The sequence below is a fragment of the Musca autumnalis genome, unplaced genomic scaffold, assembly GCF_047663935.1.
Source record: "Musca autumnalis isolate F117 unplaced genomic scaffold, ASM4766393v1 scaffold_2, whole genome shotgun sequence".
NCBI lineage: Eukaryota > Metazoa > Arthropoda > Insecta > Diptera > Muscidae > Musca > Musca autumnalis.
This window is the reverse complement of record NW_027411755.1, coordinates 32,063,150-32,081,759: the sequence shown is the minus strand read 5'-3', so window position 1 is coordinate 32,081,759 and position 18,610 is coordinate 32,063,150. Positions and strand designations below refer to the sequence as shown.

At 38.3% G+C, this 18,610-nt stretch overlaps 1 protein-coding gene across 1 annotated transcript in view; it reads left to right on the top strand.

Moving 5' to 3' along the window:
- nAChRalpha5 (nicotinic Acetylcholine Receptor alpha5) overlaps positions 1 to 18,610 on the top strand; it is a 627,615-nt gene that overhangs the window by 537,679 nt on the left and 71,326 nt on the right. Inside the window, exon 9 of the mRNA XM_073967499.1 lies at positions 8,639 to 8,748. Coding sequence (XP_073823600.1) covers positions 8,639 to 8,748 — 110 coding nt within the window. The remainder of the gene's footprint in view (positions 1 to 8,638; positions 8,749 to 18,610) is intronic.

The window sequence follows — 18,610 nt, the reverse complement described above, 5'->3', positions numbered from 1 at the left end:
CTGATTAACACGGCACATTTCGCCCCCATTTACCTTGGGCTCTTATATGTCTGTTTAGGCGATTGCTTTAAAATTATATCATTAATACTGTCAGCCCAGTTGGCCAAATATTGCCACAGGTCTGTTATGTAGTGTTAGAGATCTTCCGGGTGAACATTATAGTGACCAAACCTTAAAAAAGGATACAATGTTTCCGATCGGTTAACGATAACCCGTGCACCCTGACCGATCTTCATTTCTATAGTAGTTTGTACGAATTTTCAGAAAATCGCTCTACAGGCTACAATTAGTTTCCAATCGATGAAAAAAAAATTACCGGTTAATCCCATAGTTTGGGACAGGTCCCATAGATTGGTACCTCCCGATTTTCGGTATTTTGAAGATATAAGCCACATTATTCTACTGAAGTGACTTAAGTTTGGTTTATAGCAGGAACTTACGCAGGATTTCATTTCGTGGGGGCCCAACTTGACCAAAAATCATGAAAATTTTATATGTTTTGTAGCGTTACGTAAAGCTATTTTAAAGGGTTTGTTAGTTGACTTTATTTGAAATATTGACACAAAGTAAATAAATTCAGTAGTATTTAGGATACAATTTTAATTTTTTTACAGAGTATAAAGTATAAGTTCTTGCATATTTAAAATGGAAAAAAAACATATCGGAGTTTTTAAGCACGTTATGGTATATCCCAGAATTTTAAAACCGCAGAGAAATGCAATTATTTTCGCTATCGCCAGATTTTTAGTATTTCGAAGATCTTAGATTAGATTTCGGGATTCCTTTTAATCCAATCCCTATATAACTCTATATAACTATATTCGCGTGTGTTGGAGGGTATAGTTCGACCCGAACATAACCCCTCTTTCGACATCTATGAATTAAATACCTAGTAATAGAAGAACCTGAGCATCCTGTGTCCCGTCCATAAGAAAGGAGATAAGACTTTATGCTCCAACTATAGGGGCATAAGTCGTCTCCCTATTGCATATAAGATAGTGTCAGGGATATTGTGGTCAACGAAATAATTGGACCATAACAATGCGGCTTTAGACCTGCCAAGTCCACCATTGACCAGATATTTACCCTGCGCCAAATCCTGGAGAAGACCCAAGAGATGCAGATCGACACCTACCACCTTTTTGTCGATTATAAAGCAGCCTTCGACTGCCCGCTACGTTCAAAGGTATTCCAAGCAATGTCTGAATTTGGTATCCCCGCAAAGCTCATTCGGCTTTGTAAAATGACTCTAACTGACACTCCATCATCAGTTAAAATAGGAAAGAACCTCTCCGAAGAGTTTTGTACCAAAAGAGGTTTCAGGTAAGGAGACAGCCTTTCGTGTGATTAATTCAACATCCTGCTGGAAAAGGTGATACGAGAGGCAAACGTTAAAAAAAATGGCACAATCTACACCAATAACTACATGTTACTTGCTTATGCTGATGATATAGACATCATGGGTGGATCAGTAAAAGAAGTAACTGACACGTTTATGAAGGTCGGTGGAGAATCTGCTAAAGTGGGTCTGGCGGTAAACGGCGAGAAGACCAAGTTGATGGTGTCGACGCGCAACGCGTCCATTGAGCTCGGACCAACTGTTGAAGTTGGCTGCTATAATGTTGAGGTAGTAAAAGACTCGCATACCTCGGCACCGCCGTAAACCCAACAAACGACATCAGCTGTGAAATAAAAAGAAGAATTGTATTGACCAACAGATGCTACTTTGTCTTAAGTAAGCAAAGCCACATCTCGTCAAACAAAAATAACGCTTTACAAAACACTGATACTACCCGTGCTGATGTATGGTTCCGAAGCCTGGGTACTTGCGCAAGCAGATAAGGCAGTGCTTGGCGTGTTTGAGAGAAAAATTCTTCGAAAGATCTACGGACCGATCTGCGTTGACTGTGTGTCACCAGCTGTATCTGCTATACAACGACATCAATATAGTTAAACGTATCGAGATGCAGCGATTGCGTTGGCTAGGTCATATAATAAGAATGAGATATGATGAACCCGCTAAAAAGGCGTATAAATTCGAGCCACATGGCGGTGCACGCAGAATTGGCAGGCCAAAGAATAGATGGCTCAAACAAGTGGATGATGAGATGACAAGGCGCGGTATTCCAAAAAGCGAAGCACGAAACAGAGAGAATTGAATATCTTTTCTTAGTTCGGTCTATGGAGCAAATGTTCTGTAATGGGCCAGCTAAGTAAGTAAGTAATAGAAGAAAAACTTGAATCCGCAAGTGCAGCTTGGACTTTTATATCTAGATATTGTATCGATAACCTAAGAAAAAAATATTATATTATATGATAAAAACGCCAAATTTGCTTCTTTACAAGAAATGATAGAGTCTGTGCAAGACAATTAAAAACTTCAAAAATTTAAAATCGGCCGATATGAATATTTCTTCAATTAAATGTATTACTTAAAATGTTACATAAACAAACATTATTCCACAACATCCCATACGGGACAAGGGAGACTTCTCTCATATCAATGCGTGCACCCCGATTCATATTTAGCTCAATGATATCGGACCTACTGTTTATCGCCGAGTCCGAACGGCGTGTCCTAAGACACCACTTATAGAGAAGTTTTTCAAGGCTGAAATACTCAGGAAATGTCGCCAACATTACTGAGGGGTATTTTGCCACCGTTGAAAAATGTTTGGTGTTGCCTGGCCGGGGAATCGAACCACCGACCTTCTGCGTGCAAGGCGGGCGTGCATACCATTGCACCACGGTGGCACCCTTACATAGTTTTGACAAATAACAATCAATCCTTAAAGAATCCCACATAATTATTCGCTAATAATAAGGAAATTAATCAAAAAGGACTATACCCTTGTCGATTGCTCACTTCTGTCCAACAGAGTTTTATATTTGACATAACCTATAATCGGTTGGAAACGAACTAAAAATATCGTGAATTTTGATTTCCGAAAAATTAGTAAAAAGTATCAGTCGCCTTTGCCGAAAGATATGTGCCCTCAGCCTGTGTGCATTTACGACAAAAATTATGTAATTAGGGAGCCTATCGATGTTGTGGCCTTTTTGGACGAAACAAATTGCTAATAAAAAATATCGACACTTTTGGCATATTTATCTTAACGATTGTGGACGTTCCCAATAAATGCATAACATTTGCTAATAAATTTAATTTAGATCAAAGCGCAGAAGTCTTAAACTTTTGCGTAGAAGGTACCTGTAGAAATGGAGTGACATAGTCAATTTTGGAAATGGATCTTTTGATTGGTCACCGTAATATTTTGAGCTTGGTCAGGATATAACAGTAAACAAGACTACACGTGTCAGCAAAAAATTGTCCAAAGCTGAAATTCTCAGGAAATGTCGCCAACATTACTGAGGGGTATTTTGTCACCGTTGAAAAATGTTTGATGTTGCTTGGCCGGGGAATCGAACCCCGACCTTCTGCGTAAAAGGCAGGCGTGTATACCATTGCACCACGGTGGCACCCACGTTTGGAAATTATTTTACGATATTTGAAGAAGTGGACCGATATAACCCAAGTTAAATTCGATCTATGTCAGGAAGAAATATTGCGATGTGCAAAGTTTAGATAGAATCGATTCTCTATTCGAGAGATATAGTCTGCACCATTATAGCGAACAAATTTGAACTCTATTGGCGAAGGTACCCATGTGACTTAAACTTAACTTGGACAAAATATTACGAGACCGCAAACTTTGACCAAATCAGTTGATCCATTCGACAGTTATCATGCGCTCCATCCTGCCAGACAAACGGTGATGCTGATTGTGCCAAGTAATTCCAACTTGTTTGAAACAAATTTCGTCCAAACATATGCAGAGTTTAAAATCATTATCTCGATGAGGCATATGTGTATTATATCAAAACGGTATCTCTTACATACTAATTGAGGCTATAAAGTATAGCCACCACGTAAACCAATCTAATAGATATTTTTCGTATCAACTTTTCATATCCGGTTCGAAATTAATGGCTTCATCTAAACCAATCTAGAACGACCTTTTTCCCATTATTTGTTTTCCAAGTCTTTAGCAATATTGTAGCCCGCCCTCAGGCAGCAGAACTTATATGTCATACAAAAAAAATCGATCGAATATAGAAAATTTTACATCATTTCTTAAATTCTAGTCAATAGCTGCTAAACCATTGGGAGCTGAACCATGTAACCTTTACAGGAATTCTTCCAAATTCCAATTCTTTGGAATATTGTGAAATTAAAAAATGCTTTCTTTATGTTGTTTCAGCATTATTTTGTCACTCCTTTTACATCATGTATATCAAACACTGTCGACACGAACAGAATATTCTCATATATGGCAATTCCTGGTGAATTATTGATATATTTATTAAATGATCGTTGAAAAATATTCTAGATACATGGTGATGGAGACATTAGACGACAGAGGTATGTTCTGAAGAATTGTGTATCACAGTCAACCGAATATTTTTTTCAAAGATACCATTACGTCAAATTTGAAAGTTTGGGAGATGTAGTTCAAGCTATATCAAAACTGTAGTATTTTTAGATATTGCATACATTTTATAGCGCTAATTCAAATTTTCGAGTTGATTTTTTTTTTAATATTTTCTTCGTTCCCTTAACTATAAATTGGCTAAAAAAGATTTGTTCGAAAAATTCAATATTTAGCCATTTTGTGATGAGGACATGAATTTCGTTTGGGTCTGTACTTTCATAAAACCTCGGCAGAAGTTGTTTACACGACTACCTTAAAAATGTTGGACAGTGTTATACTTCGTTAATGATAGGGATAAAATTCAAGTCGGTTTGCTAAATATAGCAGATTTTAATAGTTTTTGACGCAAATTCATTTTGCGTCATTATTTTCTCCTACCGTTTAGCAACAAATTTGTCTAAAATAGAATAACGAAATTGTTGTGAAGATAGTGAGACAAAATTCTAATTAGCTTTCAGGATTTAGTCCACGGAAAACCCTTCACACATTTTGTTCAAAAGACATTTTTTCATGCACATCCATTGAGTGTAATGTCTCGAGACCTCTATATATGTAGCTCGAATATGACATAATTCAATAGAGTATATTATTTAAACATTTCTTACAAAACTTATTAATGATGCACATTTTCTGAGCAGAAACTTCAGAAAAATATATGTAAGTTTTTATTTGAATCCCCAAACACAAAAAAAATGTTTATTAGAAAGAAAAAATTGAACAACACTGTGCAACAAAATGGAGGTGAAAGTCTGGGGCACGGAAAATTCCTGTTGGGGAAGAAAGGCCTTGGTGAGTATATTAAGAAGCCCGAAGGACAGATCCGCCGTGAGTCGAACTTCCGCGTTATGGCGTGATGAAATTTTTACTAGAGACCCTGTAAGCCATCAGAAATTGTCGTTATATCTTTGTTCACTGTTTCTTCAGCTTATTTTTGAGATGACATGTCTTCAGTCAAATTGAATGAGGATTATTTTCGTAGAGCACTTCGACCTTCTACCTCGCTTCCTTCAATGTCCTTTTCGTCCTTTATTTTAAGAGCCGCTATAAAAGTACCATAAGATGACGTTTATCAGCTTCGAAATATTCTGCAAAAATGTCGCTCAGAAAATTTTAGGTGCGGTTCTGATTGACAACTAATCGATTTTGTCGCGTTTTTTTAGTAATTTTTGATGTTTACCCCTGTTTGCTCAGAAAAAAACTGTGTTTTGTGTTTTTGTATGTTCTGTAACGAATATACAAAACAACAAATTGTAGTCTTTTTCTGAACAAAAACAGGGTAAATGCACAAAACGACCACGAAAACGCGACAAAATCGTTTAGTTGTCAATGAGAGCCGTACCTAAAATTTTCTAAGCGACATTTTTGCAGGACATTTCGAAGCTGAATAACGTCATATTGTGGTACTTTTATAGCGGCTCTTAAAATAAAGGACGAAAAGGACATTGAAGGAAGCGAGTTAGAAGGTCAAAGTGACCTACGAAAATAATCCTCATTGGATTTGACTGAAGACATGTCATCTCAAAAATCAGCTAAAGCAACAGTGAACAAAGATATAACGCTAATTCCTGATGGCTTACAGGGTCTCTAGTAAAAATTTCATCACGCCATAACGCGGAAGTTCGACTCACGGCGGATCTGTCCTCTGATATTCTTAATATACTCACCAAGGGCTTTCATCTCCAAAAGGAATTGTCTCTTCCCCAAAATTTGTGTTCACAGTGTAATTTGTTACAGTAGATTAACAAATTTTATTCGACCAAACCATTTCGGGGCCGGGCCCCCTGACAAAATAGTGCCGTACTTCAAAATATAAATAGTGCAGAATATGTGGTAGAATGTTCAATCAGAACAATATTGCCGAGATATGAGCGTTGGAAGGGAAAAGTTTATTGAGTTTTATTGTATGGTTTCGGTTTCTCTCGAAATGACATTTTGAAATCGGTACCAACTCTAGCTCGAAAACTAATGAACCGATTGTCAAATATGTTTGTGGGCTTATCAAGGACTTTAGAATCGAGTCCTTCATCGATCGATTTTTGAAATCGGTGTCATATATTTTTGTGGGTTTATTAAGGACATCAAAATCTAGTCCTTTATCGATCGATTTTATTTTTAAAATTGTTTGCCAAATTTAAGACCAAAAAACTTCAGTTTTTTGTCTACCATCTTAGTAAAAACCGTAATATTTCTACCAGATGTATATCTGGTTCGAATGGGGATTATATCGTTTCGCTTCTGTGGGTACCTCTCATAAAAAATGTCAACATTTTTCAAAAAAAGTGAAATTTAAGGCCATCTTTGGAATCGTTTGAGTTGTATACAACATCCTGTCGTCGAGGCCCCTATTACGACGTTACATGTTCTTTTTAAGCAGCAAGTGCTTACTTCTTGAAACAATGGCCCGAATATGTAAACTTCCCTTAGTCCATATTTACATTAGACAATTTTCCTTATGGCAATTGTCAGTTTGTCTCCAACAAATTGACAATTGCCGCAAGGAAAATTGCCTAATATAAATATGGACTTACGGCCAACATGTGTAGTAGCGCACGACATCTTTCGAACCGGGTGTAGTTGATGCAAACTTTGGATCTCATGAACTTTGTCCACACTTGCTTTAAGTTCGAAGGTAGGCCATATCGGTCCACTGCTTTGGGTCCTACCCTACAAAAATTAACAATGTTTCGCAAAAATGGATGGAATATGAAATATGTCGGTTCACTCATTCGGGTACCTCCTATACAACATTTTAAAATTTGTCGCAAAATTGCAGTTTAGGGATATGTCTAGGATCGTTTTGAAATTTTTTTCACAATATGTTGCCCCTGCGGCCAGTATATCGACAATACAGTTTTTTGGGTATAAGTCTATGCTTCCTGAGATAATGCAACAAAAGCTTCAAAAAACCCGCAAGACCAACTGAAATGATTAATGGCAATTTACTAATTTATTATACAATTTGGCCTAAGGTACTTCCTGTGGTCCTTTTACAGCGATATTAATTTTTTCGACGGCAAGTCCATGCTTCCTGACATAATGGTCCAAAGGATCTATATCCTACGTTGACCAACTGAAATGACGATATCTAGCGAAAGCAATACCTCGAAAAATACTATAACTTGTAAAATACTAAACACTTGTTACATGTACACAACCAGTTCTTGTATCAATAAAAAAACAATTTAAATACATCTACAGTTAAAAAAACAACTACTAATAAAAAAGTTATAAATAATCTTAAATATTTGTCTATAAAGTAATAAATTTTTGTTACATTTCAATGTTGTTATTTATATAGCATATAAACTTTATAACTTTTTTAACAAAGATATATTGTGAAACAATAATATTTCTTACAATATACAGAAGTATTTACCATACTAACAATAGTAAAGTCGCGATAATTTTAAACTTAATAATGAAGAACAAACATGTCTCACAGAAATACTAACGTTGTATATAAACTTGAAACATCTTATGTTATATTACATTACTTAATTCTTTCTTTTCTATATGCTTTCTTCTCGTTTATCTACTTTTTTCTCTCTTAACTGCGAAACTAACTACACCAACCACAACCACCACCACCACTTCCAACAACTGCCATATGCAACAATAATTACAACCAACACCTCCCTGAAATGTATATTAATTTTGTTAAACTTTTCACGTATTCAAATTTTCAAAACGCCAACAACATTATACCCGACATGCCTCTCTCTGTAACCAACCAATCTCCTTCCACTGTATATCTCTGCTACAAAACTCTGTTGGAATTTGAATTTGTTGTTAAATTTTGCTAAACCTCTGTAAAAAAAATTGAATTCCCCTTAAAACATTTTTTCTTCTAAATTCTTAAAATTTTTTCTGTAACTTGTAAATTATTTGTTAAATTTGGTATCGATTTTTTAAATGTATTTTTTGAAATTTTATAAAAAAACGTGTATTCAAAATTTTAAATTTTTACAAAATTTTGTTTTGCCACAAAATGAAAACAAAAAACAAAATTTTGAAAAATTCAAAATCATTTTTCATAACATTCCTACCAACCAACAATCAATTTATTATATTACCAAAAAACCAACCAACCATAAAAAATTTACAAACAAACTGATTTGATTATGACACGCCCAACCAACCAACAGGTACATATTTCAATTGCATAATGTTTATGGTAGCTTCATCCGTTGTGTCAACGATTTTAATATTAAATTATCATCATCGAAATGCTGATACACACGAAATGTCCGAATGGGTAAGTTTGTGTTTTTGTTTTTCTTCTCTCTCTACAACTACTACAACAACTCCATCCATCTTCTACTAAACAAAAAAAAAACTTCTAAAAAATTCACTCAACTCAACAACAACATGTCATCATATCGTCACTCACCACAACACAGTACTTTTCATTGATGGAAACTTCCGGTTTTCATCGTTACATTTTCCAAACATAACAAAGCAAAAAACAATCTCATCTGTCAGTCAGTCATCCATTTCGAAAATTAATGAAAAAAAAAAACATCAAAGAATTTCGAGTATTTAACTCTCACCGGAAACACCATATGCTCAGTGATGCCAGATTTGCCGATTTATCGGCATTTTGCCGATTTTTAGACCAAAAAAATAGAAATGCCGATTTGCCGATTTTTACCCCTAAAATGCCGATTTTTAGTTAAGGCAACTTGTTCACATGAAAATTGTGGTTGCTAGGTTTGGTACAATAACAAAGTCAACTATATCGTCAAGAGTAGTTTGATTAATAATAATAAAATTTTTTAACATATAAAAACAGTTTGAAATTTCTTGATTACCAAAACGTGTACTTCAGTATATACGCCAAGGAAATTTTTCAAAAAACGAAATTGTCGAAAAGTGGGTTAGTTAGTGGAAATAATTAAAAACTGCACAAACTTTTACATTGAACTTTGCGGTCAGATTTTGAAGCGATTTAATTTTGAAAATAAATTTAAATGCCTAGCTTCAATAAATTAAAGTTTTATAATAAATGACACAGAAGATTAATTTTTCGACATTATAAAGGAATACGAATGCTTTATAAACATAAACGAAAAGCAAGAATCACGCGAACTTTCACGTTTAAATTTCAGAAATAGAGTTGCTAGAATTTTGGTCATTTCAGTGGGTCATCGTATAACTTTTGGAATCGGTGAATTAATATGTGCAAATTCTGAACCATTATTTCCTATTTTGTCGAAATTTATTAAACATATTTTAGTCTTGCCAAATTCTTCAAATGTGAAAAGAGTTTGTAACCAAGTAAATTTAAATAAAAACAAGTGCCGAAATCGATTAGTTAGGGACTCGATGGAAGGAATTCTCTTTACTAAAGACTACTTTAAATTAAATAAAATTAAATATTTATTACAGAAATTGAATTTAATTGTAAACCAAAATTTCAAAATTCCAATACAACTAGTAAGAAAGTGTCAGTCGGCTTTGCTGACAGAGGTATACCCTCAGCCTATGTGAATTCAAACTTTCTTTTTCGGACAGATCGAATGTTTTTAAGGTCTTTTCAGAATTTTGTGGCCATTTTTAGACATTTGAACTTGCCGAAAAATGTGGATTAAAATTTAAATTCAAAAGTGTTGTGGAGGTGGTACTTAAAGGAATGGACCGACATGAGAGTTATATCTTTCCGATAGATATCACGCCCACTAGTCATTTCAGTGGGTCATCGTATAACTTTTGGAATCGGTTGATCAGTTCGAGAATTATAGTGCTCTACAGCCACTATATTTGGTGCCATAGGGGTTTTTACACCTCTCGGGCTATATTCTCATGAAGTATGGACATGCCCCTGAAAAAGCTTTTACTGTCATAATGGAGGCGGCGTATACAAATTGTTGGAACAAAAACCAATGCGATTCGAGAGCAGGTCCTAAACTGAACTTATCCGAAATTTTGTGTGGAAGGTTCCCGAAGTAGTGGACCGATTGAGTGCGTATTGGAACCTCATCTAAGTCTAGTAGACATTTCACGATGTGCAAAGTATGGACCAAATATTTTCGAACTTTTGTGGGAGAGGTACCTGAAGGAGTTGACCGATAATGCCCATCTTCGAACTTAAACTAAGTTTGGACAAAATATTACGAAAGCCAAACTTAAGAAAAAATCGTCTCATCCGTTCGAGAGTTATCGTGCGCACCAGTCAGTCAGACATACAGACGGGCGACTCCAAATTGTCTGAAACACATTTAGTCCAAACATACTTGGGGTCTAAAACCATTATTTCGATGAGGCACATTTTGCCCGTATGAAAGTTTATATACCCTCGTTAGCATAAATGCTGAGGGTATATAAACAATCACCTTATTAATTATCATCTTAAGACAATATTTGTATACGTTTTGTTTAGCTTGACTGAATTGAAAATATATTGATCTCATATATACACGTACTTATAAATATATATGTACTACTTACGCATATGGTAAAACCATTTATTTTCATACATATTTTGAATTGTTGCCTTGGTTTATAAATTGTTAATGGTTTTGTTGTACTTAAAATGTAATTTTTTAAACTTATGCTTATTAAATAAAGCGATAATTTGAACTGAAATAAATTTTTTTTAATTTGCCGATTTTTTGCCGATTTTGAAAATTTTTTGCCGATTTTACCGATTTTGGCACCCGAAAAGTGCCGATTTTCGACCAAACTTATCTGGCATCCCTGCATATGCTTCCGTTTCACTCACCAAGAAACAAACTATAATTTTATGTTCTGGCAAATCTTCAACTCACACTCCCACTCACACACACATGCAATCTTTTTGGTGGCCAACAAACTTTTGACACTACCAACCAACACAACATCAATTTCAACAATTTCAAAATGGTCAACTACCAAAATAGTCATTTTCCAAAAACCATTTTCGTGTCTGTGTGTGGGTGTGTGTTTGCGTAACTTTCGTTAGAGATTCATAACCCGCTCGCTTGCAAACAGAAAAAACAAACTAGTTGTTTTTTTCCTAACAAATCCATGTTGTCTGATTAGTGTGTTTTTGTTGTTTTAGTTGTACGTTTGTTGTTATTCTCACCAAAAAAAAAAAAAAAAAAAATAACAAAAAAGAAAATATAGAAAAATAGTAATCGACCACTATGTGTTGACCACCCAATAATTGACAAATGTTTTTAAGTTCTTGTTTTATTGTTTCCTTTTGTGTTGTTCTTGTTGTGTATATTTCAATTATGTTTATCGGTTGTAGTGACAATAATTATTACATGTGTCTCCAATTGTATGTCACATAGGCAGCATTTGTGTTATAATCATGTGTTTGTGTAGTTTTTATTATTTGTAGCATACTTTTAGGAATTATTTTATTTTAAATTTCGTTAAACGCTATGCTATTTTCGTTATGAAGAAAATCGCAGTAAAAATGCAGTTTCATAAGTTCATTGTGATCATTTCATTATTATTTGTAGCATACTTTTCGTCATATCGTTGTTTCGTAATAAGTTATATGCAGATATTTTCTAATATTTGTAGCATATTTTAGGCCTCTTTTTTGTTGATTCTTTTATAATAATATTCATAAGATCAGGTATCGGCACCATATTTTCATTTGCTTAATTCTGAGAGCACATGTACCCGTTATTGCAGATACCAGAACAGGAAACTTCTTATCTTTGGGATCATTTGTAGCATATATTTAGGAAGATTATAATATAAATTAATATTGAAGCATATAAGAAGGCTCAATTCTTATAACGAGCTGAATTTCTAACCTTGACATGTCTTTTACGGTGATGGTCATCTATTATACAGGACGTCCCATACGGTGGTATTCTTTTCTATAGAAGACACCTACTGTGGTCTTCTATAGAAGATACCAAACGAGGACTTCTATTCCATAGAAGACCCCTAACGGGGACTTCTATTCTATAGAAGACCCCTAACGGGGACTTCTATTCTATAGAAGACCCCTAACGGGGACTTCTATTCTATAGAAGACCCCTAACGTGGACTTCTATTCTATAGAAGACCCCTAACGTGGACTTCTATTCTATAGAAGACCCCTAACGGGGACTTCTCTTCTATAGAAGACCCCTAACGGGGACTTCTCTTCTATAGAAGACCCCTAACGGGGACTTCTATTCTATAGAGGACCCCTAACGAGGACTTCTATTCTATAGAGGACCCCTAACGAGGACTTCTATTCTATAGAAGACCCCTAACGAGGACTTCTATTCTATAGAAGACCCCTAACGAGGACTTCTATTCTATAGAAGACCCCTAACGAGGACTTCTATTCTATAGAAGACCCCTAATGGGAACTTCAATTCTATAGAAGAACGAGGTCTTCTATTCTATAGAAGACTCCTAACGGGGACTTCTAGTCTATAGAAGACCCCTAACGAGGTCTTCTATTCTATAGAAGACCCCTAACGAGGTCTTCTGTTCTACAGAAGACCCCTAACGAGGTCTTCTATTCTGTAGAAGACCCCTAACGAGGTCTTTTATTCTATAGAAGACCCCTAACGAGGTCTTCTATTCTATAGAAGACCCCTAACGAGGTCTTCTATTCTATAGAAGACCCCTAACGAGGCCTTCTATTCTATAGAAGCCCCCTACGGCGGTCTTCTATTCTATAGAAGACCCCTAACGAGGCCTTCTATTCTATAGAAGCCCCTACTGAGGTCTTCTATTCTATAGAAGACCCCTAACGAGGTCTTCTATTCTAACGAGGTCTTCTATTCTATTCTATAGAAGCCCCCTACGGAGGCCTTCTATTGTATAGAAGCCCCCTACGGAGGCCTTCTATTTTATAGAAGCCCCCTACGGAGGCCTTCTATTTTATAGAAGCCCCCTACGGAGGCCTTCTATTTTATAGAAGCCCCATACGGAGGCCTTTTATTCTATAGAAGCCCCCTACGGAGGCCTTCTATTTTATAGAAGCCCCCTACGGAGGCCTTCTATTTTATAGAAGCCCCCTACGGAGGCCTTCTATTTTATAGAAGCCCCCTACGGAGGCCTTCTATTCTATAGAAGCCCCCTACGGAGGCCTTCTATTTTATAGAAGCCCCCTACGGAGGCCTTCTATTTTATAGAAGCCCCCTACGGAGGCCTTCTATTTTATAGAAGCCCCCTACGGAGGCCTTCTATTTTATAGAAGCCCCCTACGGAGGCCTTCTATTTTATAGAAGCCCCCTACGGAGGCCTTCTATTCTATAGAAGCCCCCCACGGAGGCCTTCTGTTCTATAGAAGCCCCCCTACGGAGGCAGATTGGCCCGTAGATCTATCTATCTAAGAATTTTTCTTTCAAACACACCAAGCACTACCTTATCTGCTTGCGCAAGTACCCAGGTTTTGGAACCATACATTAGCACAGGTAGTATCAGTGTTTCTATAGAAACCCCTAACGGGGAATTTTATTTTATAGAAGCCCCCTACGGAGGCCTTCTGTTCTATAGAAGCCCCCTACGGAGGCCTTCTATTCTATAGAAGCCCCCCACGTAGGCCTTCTATTCTATAGAAGCCCCCTACGGAGGCCTTCTGTTCTATAGAAGCCCCCTACGGAGGTCTTCTATTCTATAGAAGCCCCCTATGCAGGCCTTCTATTCTATAAAAGCCCCCTACGGAGGCCTTCTATTCTATAGAAGCCCCCTACGGAGGCCTTCTATTCTGTAGAAACCCCCTACGGAGGCCTTCTATTCTATAGAAGCCCCCTGCGGAGGCCTTCTATTCTATAGAAGCCCCCTACGGAGGCCTTCTATTCTATAGAAGCCCCCTACGGAGGCCTTCTATTCTATAGAAGCCCCCTACGGAGGCCTTCTATTCTATAGAAGCCCCCTACGGAGGCCTTCTATTCTATAGAAGCCCCCTACGGAGGCCTTCTATTCTATAGAAGCCCCCTACGGAGGCCTTCTATTCTATAGAAGCCCCCTACGGAGGCCTTCTATTCTATAGAAGACCCCTACGGAGACCTTCTATTCTATAGAAGCCCCTACGGGGACCTTCTATTCTATAGAAGCCCCCTACGGAGACCTTCTATTCTATAGAAGCCCCTACGGGGACCTTCTATTCTATAGAAGCCCCCTACGGAGACCTTCTATTCTATAGAAGCCCCCTACGGAGACCTTCTTTTCTATAGAAGCTCCCCATGGAGGTCTTTTATTCTATAGAAGCCCCCTACGGAGGCCTTCTATTCTATAGAAGCTCCCAACGGAGGCCTTATATTCCATAGAAGCCCACTACGGAGGCCTTGTATTCTATAGAAGCCACCAGCGGAGGCCTAACGAGGTCTACTATTCTATAGAATACCCCTGACGAGGTTTACTATTCTATAGAAGACCACTAATATAGAAGCCCCCTACGGAGGCCTTCTGTTCTATAGATGCCCCCTGCAGATCCTTCCCAATCTATAAAAGTGTCCTACGAAAGCCGATTATTCTATAGAAGCTCCAGCAAGGTCTCCGTAGGATTCAATAGAAGTCCTCTACGGAGGCCTTCTATTCTATAGAAGCCCCCTACGGAGGCCTTCTATTCTATAGAAGCCCCCTACGGAGGCCTTCTATTCTATAGAAGCCCCCTACGGAGGACTTCTATTCTATAGAAGCCCTCTACGGAGGACTTCTATTCTATAGAAGCCCCCTACGGAGGCCTTCTCTGCTATAGAAGCCCCCTACGGAGGCCTTCTCTGCTATAGAAGTCCCCTACGGAGGCCTTCTCTGCTATAGAAGGCCCCTACGGAGGCCTTCTCTGCTATAGAAGCCCCCTACGGAGGCCTTCTCTGCTATAGAAGCCCCCTACGGAGGCCTTCTATTCTATAGAAGCCCCCTACGGAGGCCTCCTATTCTATAGAAGCCCCCTACGGAGGCCTTCTATTCTATAGAAGCCCCCTACGGAGGCCTTCTATTCTAAAGAAGCCCCCTACGGAGGCCTTCTATTCTATAGAAGCCCCCTACGGAGGCCTTCTATTCTATAGAAGCCCCCTACGGAGGCCTTCTATTCTATAGAAGCCCCCTACGGAGGCCTTCTATTCTATAGAAGCCCCCTACGGAGGCCTTCTATTCTATAGAAGCCCCCTACGGAGGCCTTCTATTCTATAGATGCCCCCTACGGAGGCCTTCTATTCTATAGAAGCCCCCTACGGAGGCCTTCTATTCTGTAAAAACCCTCTACGGAGGCCTTCTGTTCTATAGATGCCCCCTGCAGATCCTTCCCAATCTATAAAAGTGTCCTACGAAAGCCCATTATTCTATAGAAGCTCCAGCAAGGTCTCCGTAGGATTCAATAGAAGCCCTCTACGGAGGCCTTCTATTCTATAGAAGCCCCCTACGGAGGCCTTCTATTCTATAGAAGCCCCCCATGGAGGTCTTCTATTCTATAGAAGCCCCTACGGAGGCCTTCTATTCTATAGAAGCCCCCTACGGAGGCCTTCTATTCTATAGAAGCCCCCTACGGAGGCCTTCTATTCTATAGAAGCCCCCTACGGAGGCCTTCTATTCTATAGAAGCCCCCTACGGAGGCCTTCTATTCTATAGAAGCCCCCTATGGAGGCCTTCTATTCTACAGAAGCCCCCTACGGAGGCCTTCTATTCTATAGTGGCCCCCTACGGTGGCCTTCTATTCTATAGAAGCCCCCTACGGAGGCCTTTTATTCTATAGAAGCCCCCTACCGAGGCCTTCAATTCTATAGAAGCCCCGTACGGAGGCCCCATACGGAGGCTTTCTATTCTATAGTAGCCCCCTACGGAGGCCTTCTATTCTATAGAAGCCCCCTACGGAGGTCTTCTATTCTATAGAAGCCCCCTACGGAGGCCTTCTATTCTATAGAAGCCCCCTACGGAGGCCTTCTATTCTATAGAAGCCCCCTACGGAGGCCTTCTATTCTATAGAAGCCCCCTACGGAGGCCTTCTATTCTATAGAAGTCCCCTACGGAGGCCTTCCATTCTATAGAAGCCCCCTACGGAGGCCTTCTATTCTATAGAAGCCCCCTACGGAGGCCTTCTATTCTATAGAAGCCCCCTACGGAGGCCTTCTATTCTATAGAAGCCCCCTACGGAGGCCTTCTATTCTATAGAAGCCCCCTACGGAGGCCTTCTGTTCTATAGAAGCCCCCTACGGAGGCCTTCTATTCTATAGAAGCCCCCTTCGGAGGCCTTCTATTCTATAGAAGCCCCCTACGGAGGCCTTCTATTCTATAGAAGCCCCCTACGAAGGCCCTATATTCTATAGAAGCCCCCAACGGAGGCCTTCTATTCTATAGAAGCCCCCTACGGAGACCTTCTATTCTATAGAAGCCCCCTACAGAGGCCTTCTATTCTATAGAGGCCTTCTGTTCTATAGAAGCCCCCTACGGAGACCTTCTCTTCTATAGAAGCCCCTACGAAGGCCTTCTATTCTATAGAAGCCCCCTACGGAGGCCTTCTGTTCTATAGAAGCCCCCTACGGAGGCCTTCTATTCTATAGAAGCCCCCTTCGGAGGCCTTCTATTCTATAGAAGCCCCCTTCGGAGGCCTTCTATTCTATAGAAGCCCCCTTCGGAGGCCTTCTATTCTATAGAAGCCCCCTTCGGAGGCCTTCTATTATATAGAAGACCCCTACGGAGACCTTCTATTTTATAGAAGCCCCCTACGGAGGCCTTCTATTCTATAAACCCCCTACGGAGGCCTTGTATTCAATAGAAGCCCCCTACGTAGGCCTTTTATTCAATAGAAGCCCCCTACGTAGGCCTTCTATTCTATAGAAGACCCCTACGGAGACCTTCTATTCTATAGAAGCCCCTACGGAGGCCTTCTATTCGATATAAGCCGCCTGCGGAGGCCTTCTATTCTATAGAAGCTTCATACGGATTCCTCTTATTCTATAGAAGCCCCCTACGGTGGCCTTCTTTTCTATAGAAGCCCCATAAAGAGGCCTTCGATTCTATAGAAGCCCCAGAAAGAACCCTTCGATTCTATAGATATACGGAGGTCTTGTTTTCTACTCATACGGTGGTCTTCTATTCTATAGAAGACTCCTACCGGTGTGATCTTTTATTCTATAACACCGGACGTTGGTGTTGTATTCTACTACCCATACTACCCATCTTCTAAACATATCTTGTTGTTAGTTTTTAGAATTTTCCCATTCCGTTGTGATATGCAGCCCAATCTTCTGAGTGTTTTTTTTTTTTTATTTCGAAATAGTTTGGCTACGTACCTATAGCAAATCAGAATTTTTCTTTATATAAACTCTAACTTTTGTAGTTAGCAATGTTAAAGAGCTCTTTCCCTCTCTCTTTCTCTTTTATTATAAAATAGAAGTTTTGTTATGTTTTCTCTCAGTAAATTGTAAAACTCATTCTTCTGTCACCACTTTCTCATTCTTTGATTTGCATACATTCATCCATACAATCTCATTCCCATCTGCATAATCGTCTGTCATTCATTCAAACAAACAAGAAAGACATCGCTGTGTTAGGCTGAGGTTATTAATGATAATTATTGTAAAGTGAAGCCTACTTTTAAGGGGCAAAACAAGCAATTTCTTTAAGTGCTGCGCCAAGAGTTTTTAATTTGTGAGCTTAATTTTTTCTTGCGTTTATTTTCTTTGCAATTTAAGTTTATTTACAAAAAAAAGAAAAAAGTATAATTGTTCAGTGTTGTCAACGTCTACCATTTAAAATATGTAATGAAAAATATCGTAATGTTGATGTTGGGCCATATTAAATGTAATAATTGTTTCATCGAAAATGCCGAGCATACACCAGCAGCAGCATCATTGATCGCTGCAATAAGTATAACAACGTCATAGTATAACTATGTGTGTTTGCCTTAGCTGTTGTGTGTTATAATGTGGCAAACGCAATTATATATGTGTGTGTGTGTGCGTGCGAAAAAATAAACTGATAACAATTTTACCACACATACTTCAGATGGAAAAATAATAACCAGCCAACTATGGCCAAGAATAATTATTTTATGTTTTCTGTTTGTTATTTATTTCATAACATACTTATATAAGTGTATGTGCGTATGTATGTGTTTATCTGTATGTGTGTGCGTGTGCGCTTTATTGATTGTGAACCAAACCAAAAAAAGTATGTGCAAATCATTTATATATTTGTACGTATTTACGTAATAAATTATATTTTATTGTTTCATA